This window comes from Equus caballus, chromosome 16, assembly GCF_041296265.1.
Source record: "Equus caballus isolate H_3958 breed thoroughbred chromosome 16, TB-T2T, whole genome shotgun sequence".
Classification (NCBI taxonomy): Eukaryota; Metazoa; Chordata; class Mammalia; order Perissodactyla; family Equidae; genus Equus; species Equus caballus.
The window spans coordinates 64696270-64709037 of NC_091699.1; the positions used below are offsets into that span (position 1 = coordinate 64696270).

The 12768-nt window shown below is 40.4% G+C and overlaps 1 protein-coding gene across 6 annotated transcripts in view; it reads right to left on the reverse strand.

Annotated features, from left to right (window-relative positions):
- TGFBR2 (transforming growth factor beta receptor 2) overlaps window positions 1-12768 on the reverse strand; it is a 109734-nt gene that overhangs the window by 17414 nt on the left and 79552 nt on the right. For all 6 annotated transcript variants that reach the window (XM_005600871.4, XM_023619733.2, XM_070236841.1 and 3 more), the window contains 2 exon segments: window positions 2728-3527; window positions 916-1057 (listed from right to left, as the gene is read on the reverse strand). In XM_005600871.4, the coding sequence (XP_005600928.3) occupies window positions 916-1057; window positions 2728-3527 (942 nt within the window).

Here is a 12768-nt window from a genome sequence, read left to right on the forward strand (position 1 = left end):
ACCAATGTTAATTTCCTGTTTTCAATAGCTGAATTATGATTTAGGTAAGATGTTCATGCAAGGGGAAGCCAGGTGAAGAGCGTATGCAAACGTTGTACTATTTTTGCAACAATTCGGTAAGTCTCAAATTATTACAAAACAAAGAGTTAAAAACAAAATTGGAGTTAGCTTGGCTTGATTCAGCAGCTAGTCAGGACTAGGATGGCATGCATTAATTTCCAAGGTAAGAGCTAAGACTCTGATGAAAACTACTGCAAGGAGAGTCAGAAAAGGATAAAGTCATGTAGACCTCAGCCATTCTCATGTCCAGGAAGATCAGGGGACAATACTCTCTAAAACAATGACACCCTCCCTGTACCCATGAAGAATACTGCACTCCTCAATAAACTCTCTTCACTAGATTTTTCAAAACCTAAACAAATGCATCAAACCATTCTGCTTGTTTTGCCCAATACAAGGAAAGTCAGGTCTATAAAAGTAATTTTGAGTCACATTCATCTCCTAGACCTTACAATTCTCAAAAATCTTAAAATACAAAAAGAAACAAAAATCAGATACTTTTCTGAATAATATTATCCATTTGATAAGTAGAAATAATTCTTATAAATATTAGCAGTGTTCGTCTCTTGCGAGATATTTAAATATTTGTGAAGAGAGGTGTCAAGAGAAAAGTAATTATATTTCAAGAAAGGAGATAAAAAGATTTATGCTCCAAACACAGCTTTCAGCTTAAAAACCTAGGCTTTTTTAGCACAGTTCCAAATCATTCTGGAATGGCTGTGCACTACCAGATCTCAACTACCTCTCACTGTGGGGTTAACTCTTTCGTAATCCTGGAATCACCCTTGAAGCAACTAACATGACATCATTCAAAGGAGCATCCACCACTGCACCATGATGGTGGTCCATACGTACCTCCCACTGCGTTACAGCGAGATGTCATTTCCCAGAGCACCAGAGCCATGGAGTAGACATCTGTCTGCTTGAAGGACTCAACATTCTCCAAATTCATCCTGGACTCCAGGACTTCTGGGGCCATGTATCTTGCAGTTCCCACCTAAAGCAAAAACAGCCCATCATTTAATTCCAGCTGCATTTTTATTTTCAAAATATAGCTGACGTTTGTCCCCCACATGAACAGATGATCTTTAAAAAGCACAATGACCTTCGAAGTAATGAGACTGGCACAGAGAGGCAGAGCTTACATAATTATTTTCAAAAATACGTGTTTTCTCCCTGAAAACCCTGTAAAGAATACGAACAAAGCATGCCAAAATAAGGAAATGCCAACCCACAGAGCTATCTTATCTAGTCCCATGATATATATGTCATCATATCATACAATAACATCCTTGCAGATAACCTAGGAGACAAGATCTGTGATACTTTAGATGTTTATTTTTGCTTTTGCAAATTAAATATTTTTCATTCCTGAAACTCCAAGATTTATGGTGAAAATAATAATACTAATTATCATCATTAGTTTTGGTCACTTAAGGACCATCTTAATCTTCTTTGTTTACCCCATGGCACATTCTAGTGTGCCAAGGGTGTAGTATAATTTCATAAAAATCTGTACTAAATTGTATGAAAGTATTTCCAAAGTAAAACAACAAATCTGAATCATTTTATAATTTAAGGGCATGCTATATAATTTTATTTTGACAATGACTGATAATATGAAAACATTGGGATCCAGAGAAAAAAAGAAAAAATACTTCTAGCCAAGAAATCAATTAAATATTTGAAATTACAGCATGTATAGCTTGACTAAATAACAACAAAATTCTATTTTCCCAAGGATCTAAGGAAGGTTAAGTGAGTTGATATTACCATCCCAAGGAATGTTCCTTATTGGCATGTATGAGAAGAAAATTTTCTTTTTAATAGGTCATTGCATGACTCATTACCCTGGCACATGAATCCACAGTGTTTCAACATGTTTACCTCAACACTACATGGGCAGCCACGGACCCAGAGGGCTGACTGAGCTGTGATTAAATGCTTCAGAAGCACGTCTCTCCACCTGGTTAGAGGAAATAACGGTGCTCTCAAGACACCACTCTAATCCAGAGTCAAGCTTCCAGTGTGTGAAAACATGGGCCCCACCATTCATAAAAGATATCTTGGAAATTTCTAGTCACTTTCCAATAGCTCCTTAGCCAAAAAAGTTTCTATTTCAATCAGTGAGATGCTTCAAAAGTAGAACTGTTCATTCATGCAGTCTGTCACTCACTCAACAAATACTTATTGGTCACCTGCATTGTTCAAGGCATTGTGCCAGATGTGATCAAATGGGCATGGATTTGGACATCAAGGAGACTGTCTTCTAGAACAGTAAAAGGAAACCAATATGACTACCAATAGCACAGTAGAAAGGGCTAAGTACAACCATTAAGAGAGGAAAAAACGGAGATAAGTACTAACAGTGCTTGAAGCAAAGAAAAATAATTTGCAAATCGCAGAGAAATGAAGATTGAGTCAACGAAAAAAATATCTATCTTGAATTGGGGAGGATTTGAAGAAACAAGAGGAGAAATGCTGTTGATTAGCAAAGGCACCCTGGCTGGAGAGAGTGGGGCATGCCCAGGATAAACTCCCTAGTTTGGCTAGATTCCCTCGACAAGGGTCCAGAGTGTAGGGCTGTTTGAGACAAGAGGCATGCGATATGGATCAAGAGGTAGGGAGGGACCAGGAAGAGGCAAGGGGGATCCAGGTCTAACCTACCTGCCCACTGTTGGCCAGGTCATCCACAGACAGGGTCGGGTCCAAACGCAGGGAAAGCCCAAAGTCACACAGGCAGCAGGTCAGGTCATTCTTCACGAGGATGTTGGAGCTCTTGAGGTCCCTGTGCACAATGGGCATCTTGGGCCTCCCGCACAGGGTGTGGTCACTGTGCAGGTGAGCAATGCCCCGGGCTAGGGAGCTGCCTAGCTTGCGCAGGTCCTCCCAGCTGATGACATGCCGTGTAAGGTATTCCTGTAGGTTGCCCTTGGCATGGAAAGCGGTGATCAGCCAATATTGCTTTCCCAGTTCTGTCTTTCGCTCCTCAGCTGTCAGGAACTGGAGTATGTTCTCATGCTTCAGGTTGATGTCTGAAAAAATGTCCTTCTCTGTCTTCCAGGAGGCGTACTCCTCATAAGGAAAGATCTTGACTGCCACGGTCTCGAACTGCTCTGAAGTGTTCTGCTTCAGCTTGGCCTTGTAGACCTCAGCAAAGCGACCTTTCCCCACCAGGGTGTCCAGCTCAATGGGCAGCAGCTCTGTGTTGTGGTTGATATTGTTGGCACACGTAGAGCTGATGTCGGAGCGGTCGTCTTCCAGAATGATGGCAAGGTGCTCGCTGAACTCCATGAGCTTCCGTGGCTTGCTGGTCTCCCAGGACGGGCTCAGCTTCTGCTGCCGGTGAACGCGGTAGCAGTAGAAGGTGATGATGACCGCAATGGCAATTCCCAGCGGTGGCAGGAGGCTGACGCCTGTCACTTGGAATATGACTAACAACAAGTCAGGGTTGTTGGTGGCATATTCTGATGTGGAAACAAAACAAGGGAGAAGAGTTGGGATGAGTAGGCATGCACCGTGAGGAAATGGGTCCACACCTCAGGCATCTGTTAGTTTTAACATCAACACAGTTTTTGTGGATAATATGTTGTGAGTTTTTATTCCAGGGATGGTTGCTAGTTTGCACTTGTCCAGTTTTCCCTACCTCTGGCCATCCATTCAACTTCCCCTACTCTTCCCTCAAACTTCAGCTTAAATGTTGCTCCCTAAAGGAAATCCGGGAAAACTTGGAAAAATGTTTTACATTATATATTCTCATAGTACTCTACATTTTTTCTATGGAACAAGTTAGCACAATGAAAATTATATAACTATGACTCCACTTACTGGTTTCATATCTGTCTTTCTCTACTTACTCCACCCCCAGTAGACTGAGAACTCCACGCTGGCAGGGACCATGTCTTTCTTCTTCACTGCTCTACACACTACCTAGCACACATCAGATCATCAATTAGTCTTGAATAAATGGACAACTAAGCTCAAGGCATTGCAGGAGGCTTGGGAATACAGAAGGTATGACAGCTCTTGCCTCCAAAAAGCTCGCACGTACGGTATCCGGTAGAAACAGAGAGACTGCCACAGTTCTGACATGGTCTTTGCTCTTTTCTAAACTCCAACTTGTCATGTCCTGATCAACATCCAGGCTACCATTAAACATCAGCTCTGTGCCCATCAGCAGTGGGGAGACGAGTCTGTGGAAAGGTTGGAAGTTATTTACCTTATACCCACCCAATACTCCTCTTTTCAGTGTGCATGTGATTTGGAGTTATATAAAACAAGAATAATTGCTGGCAACAATGGAAATGTTACGACAAAGGTGAGAGAAGTTAAAGACAGAAATGCAGCTAGTTTTCTGATATGGACCACTAAAGTAGGCCCCGTGGGTTAATGAAGGAGTGTCCTTAGCACCAGCTATCTAAGTGCAATGTCTTGTATGTCAAACTTTGATTCATGTGCTGGCCTTGACTGGCTCTGATTAAATAGTTTTCCTCTTGGGAAGCAGGACATGGATGGAAACATTCAGTGGGTGGGAGACAATAAAAGGTAGTTATAGTTCAGTGAGAGCTTTATTGCTAGGCTGCCCCCATTGGGAAGAACGCTAGGCCTCATGCTGGGATACTAGATTCATTCATTAAACATAGCACTGCTGAGTGCTACCATGGGTATGGCACTGCCCTCAAAAGGTTATAGCCCAGTAGAGGTGTTAGGGCCTATACACAAATGCCTAGCAATATATGGCAGTCTGGGATGGGAGGTAAATCTGTGCTGCAATCTATGTGTTGGTGGAGTATGGAAAAGCTTAAAGAAACAGAGAAGACACAGTGGCAAGGACTGCCTTTGAGTTGGTCAACGAAGGATGGCAAAAAGTCAATGATGGGTAGAAGAAACGTTATGTTAAAAAGTAAGAATACAAGATCTGTCGGAGGAAGAGCAATTCTCCCAAAGCGATAACTCTGCACAAGGGAATAGAAAGGAAAAGTTTGGGTAGGTGGTATGGAAGCAGACACGTCAGAGAAGGGATCTGTAATCATTCAGTTGGCAGTTTTCACCCATTATATGTGTTTGAGCAAAAAGAGGAAAAAAGAGAGATGAGGATACAGTCCAGGTGGAATGGGAATAACCATAATCTCTCGAGGGAACCCATTCCCTGAATCCTATTTGATACCATCACTTAACGAAGAAATGAAGCTAGCACCATGTCAGTTTGGAGTGTGCATGTGGTTTAATACGATTTACTACACATTCTTAAGGTAAGTTCCACATGGAAATGCCAACTTCCACCAACTATATTCCAGATGACAACCTTAGGTCTTAAATCTATTTGATGTCACTAAAAACTGGAAAAGTAACACCCAAACATCAGAATTTCAGCAATCAAGAGAAAAAAACATCACTTTTGGGGGGAACAAATACATTAATGCATTAAAAAGAACAGGAAAAGGAAACAATTTGGTGATTGACTCTTGAAAACCTAAATTCTTATGCACACTGGGAAGCCTGAATGGGACAAAGGACAGGTGAGACTAAGGCGGCAGTGGTGGTAGGACAAAGCAATTACAGAAAGAGCTGGAATTGCAAAAAAAACTCTTGTGGAGAAGTATGGACTGTCCTTGTTGCCAGCAAAGTATGGAGCTGGAGAGCAAAATTAAGAGGACAGATGAAATAATACTCAGGCGCAACAGCAGCAAGCAACAATCCCTCCCTGTAACTCTGTCTCTATTATCTGAAGCATCCACTGAATGTGTGTGCTTCCAGTATCCACTTCTCTGTAACTACATGAGATGTCTTATAATTACAAATCGATTTGGTTCTCTTGACTGCTTGTTTCTCCCCTGAGAAAGTAAGCTTTACACTGGGAAAGGCCAGGTCTATTTGGATCACCATGATGTACCCAGCACCTGGCTCAGGATGGGCCACTTAATGGTACCTAGGAATGTGTGCTGTAGAAGCTGAATGAATGGTTAGTTACATGGGACAATATCCCTCACATTTTTTATGTCCCGCAGCAAGGGATGGCAAACTGCGGCCCGAGGGCCCATGGCCTGTTTTTCTACAGCCTTGTGAGCAGAGAATGTTTTTTTCATTTTTAAAAGACTGTTTCAAAAACAGAAGAAACTAAAAAGTTCATGCAACAGAGTTCATATCTGGCCCAGAGAGCCTAAAATATTTACCACCTGGCCCTTTCCAGAAAAAGTTTGCTGACTCTCTTTTTACAACCGTTATTTTAATAACCTGTAAGACATTGACAGAATTTGGAGATTTCATTTTGGTCTGATGTGAATATTTTCTTTCACGTACAAGGAAACAACACAATTAGAAAATTTTAAAAATAACTGAATAATTACTTAGCTGTGAACCAATTCATTAAAAAGCAAACATCCAAATGAACTCTTCATTTATCACGATGATTTTATTTTATAATTGCTGTCCATATATGAAAACGGTCTTCCATGCTAATTTCTATTCTTTTTTAGGCTAAGAGAAACCCAAAAATAGAAATCCCCTGAAATTTACGTGTGGCATTGATTGAAGAAGACTCTAGAAATCCCCCGTTCAATGTCAGACACTAAAGTCAGACACTTCCCCCCCAAATTTCCTGTGATTTCTTTTTGAAAACCTATATGTAAAAATTTGGTGGGGAGGGAATTATTGAATAACATCTGTCAATCTTGAAACCTCAAAGAGGTGATAAGACACCCTAACAATAGCAAAAGGGGCTAAAAGGAAGCTTTGGGATGTGGCTTTATTTAAACAGGAGCCACCCACATGCTCTTGTGGTATTAACCCTTGGGCTGCCACTAGAAAAACCAATAGCTGGAGGTCTAGGTATAAGCTAGCATCTCCTATACTCAGAGACGAGCAGGCAGTGTTTCTTTTCACCTACCCCCAACTACACAGAAACCTGTAAAGTGAACACTTTGTATGTACCTGGCTGTGTTGTACTGAGTTCTATATAATATTTATATTTAATTGACAGAAATACTCTATGAGGTAGATACTGCTATTATTGTAAACACCATTTTACAGACAGGGAAGTTAAAGGTCAGACAGTTTAAATAATTTCCCAAGATCATGAACTTAGGCAATAGCAAAGCTGATATTTGAAAGGAGTTCTGTCTGATTGGCAAGACCCTTGCTCTTAACCCCACGCCATATTGGCTCTAAAGTTCACATTGGTGAGAGCCAATTATGTACGACTTTACATAACATCTCAATGTGATAAAGTGGTTTTCTTCAATGAGGGCTAGACTAAGAGATTTTATAGCCATCCATTAAGTGATGTCTGCAATTCTTGGATAATTTGTCTAAAGGGGCATGTTCTGGGTATACAGGCTATTCTCCTTGGTTCCTAATTAAGAACCACAGTTGACTGGTGTCCCGGTAAATATCCATCTTTTCCCTGCCTGGGAAGAAAAAGTCTTACATGAAGGAGAACCCTAAAATCTTCCTCTTTCTTTTCTCAGAGCCTATCCCATGGCCTAGAACATAAGGGGCTCAAGATTTAACTGTTGAACTATTGGAACCTTCCATGAATTGTTTCTCGTATGCACAGGTAACTAGTACTCAAGACTTGACATTCACATTAAACTCCTTTGTTATGTAACGTAGAGCTAGATATAGTTCTTGGGGGGCATTACAAATGAGGGTAGAATTCCTCCAGGGTTCGTAGAAAATGCGGCTCTACACTGTGACAGCAGGAGATCTCAGCCTGGGCTCCATGGATTGAATTCAGTGCGTCTGTGAATTTAAATAGGCAAAAATTACACCTTTTTCTTTCTCTAACCTTTAACCAAAATTTAACATTTCCTAGTATTAGCCGTTCCTATAACTTTGTCACCCATAGAAACCACAGATATTTTCTTGCCATATTACCTTTGCTGCATTGCTGTATTGTTTATACTCATTACTTAGACATTTCAAGTTTTTAGATCTGATGCTAGATCTTGCTATTTAAAGCATTACTACAGAAGCACATTTTACTATGTCACAAATCTATTTTTAAAAATATGTGATAATGGTATTTTAATATCATTAATTTTCTTCTAAAGCCTATGTATTATATTTTATGCATTTAAAAACATCACTCTGAGAAGGGGTCCATAGGATTCACCAGACTTCCAAGAAGTGCCTGGCACACGCTCAAAGAAAGCGAAGAGACCTTGGCAGAGTGAAGACACACCAGCTCTAGTCTCTTTGCCAGGATTTCCTAGAAGAGAGATTTTCAGATTCATCTGTTTCTTGGGAAAGTTAGTCAGGGAGGAAACTGGTGCCAATGACAGATCTTCCTGGCATGATGTGTTGTGTTGCCTATGAGCAACTCTGAATTCTGTCAGAGCTTTGGTCCTGCGTGAAGGGAGCTCTGCAGGGGAAAAAATGGGAGGCCCTTCTTTGAACTCTCCTATCAGTAACATGATAACTAACATATAATGTGTTCCCAGTGAGCGAGGCACTGAGCCATTCACTTAATAAGCATCATCTCATTTTAGTTCTCCAGCAACCAAGTGAGGTTCTGTTAACAGCACTGTTGTCTGGAGGAGCATGATGGGCCTTTGTTGCTTCTACAATGTTCTTGTTTACTTAACTAAGTAAAATTTGTCCCTAGGATTAACTCTCCTGGCTAAGTTTCTCTGACACAACCAAAGTAGAAGTATAGCTAAAGAGGTGGTTGTTGCTTACCATTATACACTCACAGCTTACCACATAAATAGAGAGATAATTCATGTTTGTTGAATAAATAAAAGAATGAATAAAACATCTGATGAACCAATCTGATGAGGAGTAATTCTGTAGAGCTGACTCTCGCTCGCTCAAAGGCCAAATCCCACAAATGAGCCAGGCTCTCCCCTGCTTGTGTAGGTGCATGCTTCATTTTGCACCCAGTCTCTTTGTAATTTGCACATGGTATGTGGGGACCATAACCATGAGTACTTGGAATGGGGTGTGAAAGAATGAGCACTAGCTAGGAAGTCAGGAGACTGAGATTCTCTTCTTATACCTGTCACTAATCAGCCCTGAGATCCTAGACAACTCATTTAACCTCACTAGGACTCAGTTTCCTCTAAAGGTTGATGGTTGTTGGGTTTCTGCTTCAGAAAGAAAATGCCTCATCAACAGAACACTTTCAACAGAAGAAACCAAGGCTTCTTGGCAAAATGGCCAATTCTAGGTCTGGAGCTGGAAATAATGAGTTTGGAATACTTTGCTATACCACATAACAAGGAAGTGATCAAAGACTACCAAGGTCATGACAAAAGAACCCAGGAGCCATCTTGAAGAGACTTCCACTGGCCAAGATAGGATATTTGGAGCTTTAATAAAGATAAGAAAAGCAATACACCGGGACCCATTAAGTATGCTTACATTTATGATATCATAATTACAAAAAACAAATTTATCAACTTCTGAGGACAGCAGAATATCAATTCATTATATTGAAAACTAGAAAACAAAGGGAAACATCAGCGTGTATCTTGTCTTTTCCATAAGAACCACAGCACTGGGTAATCAAAGAGTCGAAGCAAGCATCTCCTCATTAAATTATTCTAGCTAACAAATAGAAACGAGTTGATAGAAATCGATTACCTTTTTTTAACCCCTAATGAATTAAATGGACTAGGCAACAGGCACCAATGCCAGCTAATATCATAAAACAAGAGAGAATCAGACACTCTTACCCCCAGTAGAGGAACATAACCTTTTCAAAGAGATCTAACCTGAGTCTGATGAAGCCTAAGGATCCAGCTGCTGATCTGCAGGAAACACATAGGACGGAGAAACTCAGGGAACTGCATCATGAATGTGCAATCAGCAAAATCCAGACTGTGAGATGATACACGTCAAACAGATTCTTCAACAGATAATCGTAAGGAGAAAAGAGGAATTGAGGAGGGCAGTAGATTAAAGAGACCTAAGATAGATCAAATTCCCAAAATAAGAAGAAGAAGAGGTAGGACTAAACTAGTGTTTACAGATGCACACGTAGAGGATAAAGCCATTCTCAAAAGACGCAAGGAAGGGATCCTTATAAAAGAGGAACAGTGGTTACTTTTGGAGGGAAGGTGGGGTCGGTGAGTGGCTTGGGGAACATGAAGGAACATCTGGGATGGCTGGCAAAGTTCTATTTTTTGATCTGGGCAGGGGTTACAAGAGTGTTAGCCTTATGACAATTCATTAAGCTAAATATGTGTTTTATGTGCTTTTATGTATTTGTATTTTATTTTGGAATGAAAAGATTTTTTAAGAAAGAAATCAGAAGAATAATTATGGAGGCCATGCCTTGCTCCTGGGCTAAGTCTATTATTTCAGATACCCTTGGGGGGAAAAGAAATGCGGAGAGCAAACTAACTTTTTTTTTTGAGCACCTACTATGTGCCAGGAAGTTCAAATATGTAATCTCATTTGATATTCAGAATACTCCTTCAAGTATTTGTCCCAATTCAGGGCTTAAGAAATTAAGAGCTACTTGTACGAATCTACCACAATGTATTTATCCCTTGTACCACTGTTGGTTCTTTGGAGCTATGGCTGATGCTGCAAGAAACTTTCTTGTAATGTGAAAGAAAGGAAGGAAGGAAAGAAGGAGGAAGGGAAGGAAAAAGAAAGAAAGAGAAATTCAGAATTACTATGATTCACTCAAGGGCAAGCAGGGGAGCTCATTTCCCCCAGGTCTGAGGGGCTTGTCAAAGCTTTTGTTCTTTCCACATCCCCAAGCTGTCTCCCTAGTAATCAACCCGGAGGTCTATTTAATAATCCTGAAAATTTCCAACCAAATGTGTCCCACATAAGGAGAACAGACTGAGTGGCAAATAAGGAGCTATTTGCAAATGTCAGAATCTTGATAAATATTTTTTAAAGGCAAATGTAAAAGATAAATGTTAGTATGTTGTAAAAAAAAATACAAACTGGCAGAAAACCTCAAGGGGAAATTCCATGGCATAGGTTCCTTCAGAGTGATTGAAAAGTAAACAAGTTGCCTAGTAACACACCCACACCCTACACCACACACACACACACACACACACATTACCCCACCCACCCACACACAGAGAGGACAATGAAAACAGGGTGCTCCCAGCCTCTTTCAAGTCCTTTGTTGTGCCCAACTCCAATAACTGGTTGCGAAAAGGAACTTAAAACTGAACCTCCATAATTCACAATTTTAAAAAATCACATAGTACAAAAGAAATTAAATTAAAGCCAACATAGTAAAAAAGCCTACGTGGGTCAGTTAATGTGTTTTGATAAAAACCAAATCGGCATAGATGAATTTGAGAAATGGGCTCCTAGTTTAACATTTGAAGTACTTTGGCAATTCCTCCACTCACTGAAAGAGTTTGGGTCAAAAATTTACCAAAATACTAATTTATCCAAGCAATAGAAAGGGACAGGGACGGTCATTTTCTGCATATCTTGCTGAGCTGGTGCACCAATGAACATCACAAGTCTACTACAGAGATTCCTGAAGCTGGCGGTGACACTCTAACCACAAAGCTTTTCACAGGCCAACAGGATCATCTGAAGCAACAGGATATATATATGCAACTGGCCGAGATCCAAAGAAGGAAACTGTGCTAAAGAGAGATATGCTGGGGGGAAGGGAGAACTTCCTGTCTCAAGTTATTATGTTAATCATAATAGTAAAAGGGATAACATCCATTTATTGAGCACCTACTAAATGCCAAACACTGTGTTTTACATGGATTACATGCCAGATATGTATTATTATTTCTATTTCAGAGAAACGGAAACTGGAAAATGTACTTAGGAAGTAGCTGGGGTCAAAGCATGGGAGCCTCGCATGGTAGGCAGTTGGAGTTGGAGGGTACAGAATCACTGAGAAGGGATGTTTATGGCAGCTCTCAGGATCTGAAGCCAACATAGGGTTTAATGTGCAAATACTACTCGGCCATAAATAAAGAAGGAAATCCTGCCGTTTGGGACAAGATGGACGGACCTTGAGGGCATTATGCTAAGTGAAATAAGTCAGAGAAAGACTAACACCTTGTGATCTCCACTTACATGTGGAATCTAAAGCAAAAACAAAAAAACAAACCCCCTGAACTCATAGATACAGAGAACAGATCAGTGGTTGCCAGAGGCAGGGGAGGGAGGTGGGCAAAATGGGTGAAGGTGGTCAAACGGCACAAACTTCCAGTTATAAGATAAGCCTGAGAGATGAAAGGCACAGCAGGCGACTACAGTTAATAATACTGGACTGTCTATCTGAAAGTTGCTACAAGAGGAAATCTTAAAGTTCTCATCATAAGAAATAAATATTTGTAACTATGTGCTGTGACGGATGTTAACTGGACTTATTGTGGTGATCAATTCAAAATATATACATATACCAAATCATTATATTGTATACCTGAAACTAATGTAATGTTATATTTCAATTATATCTCAATGAGAATAAAAGAATCTAAACAGGAACTATCAGACAAGTCCAGAATGTGCTTCTATAAAATAAATGGCCTGGCCTGTTCAAAGTCAGTGTCAGGAAAAACAAAAAACACACTGAAGAGACAAAATAACCAAATGCAATGTGTAGTCCTTGACCGGATCCTGAATTGAAACAGCAGCAGCAACCCCACAGCTTTGGGGAAACTTGGATAGAGACTGTAATGCGCGCATGCGCACACGTGCACACAGAAATGAGGATGTGGTTAAGTGTTAACACAGGGTAAATACTGAAAAAGAGAAAGG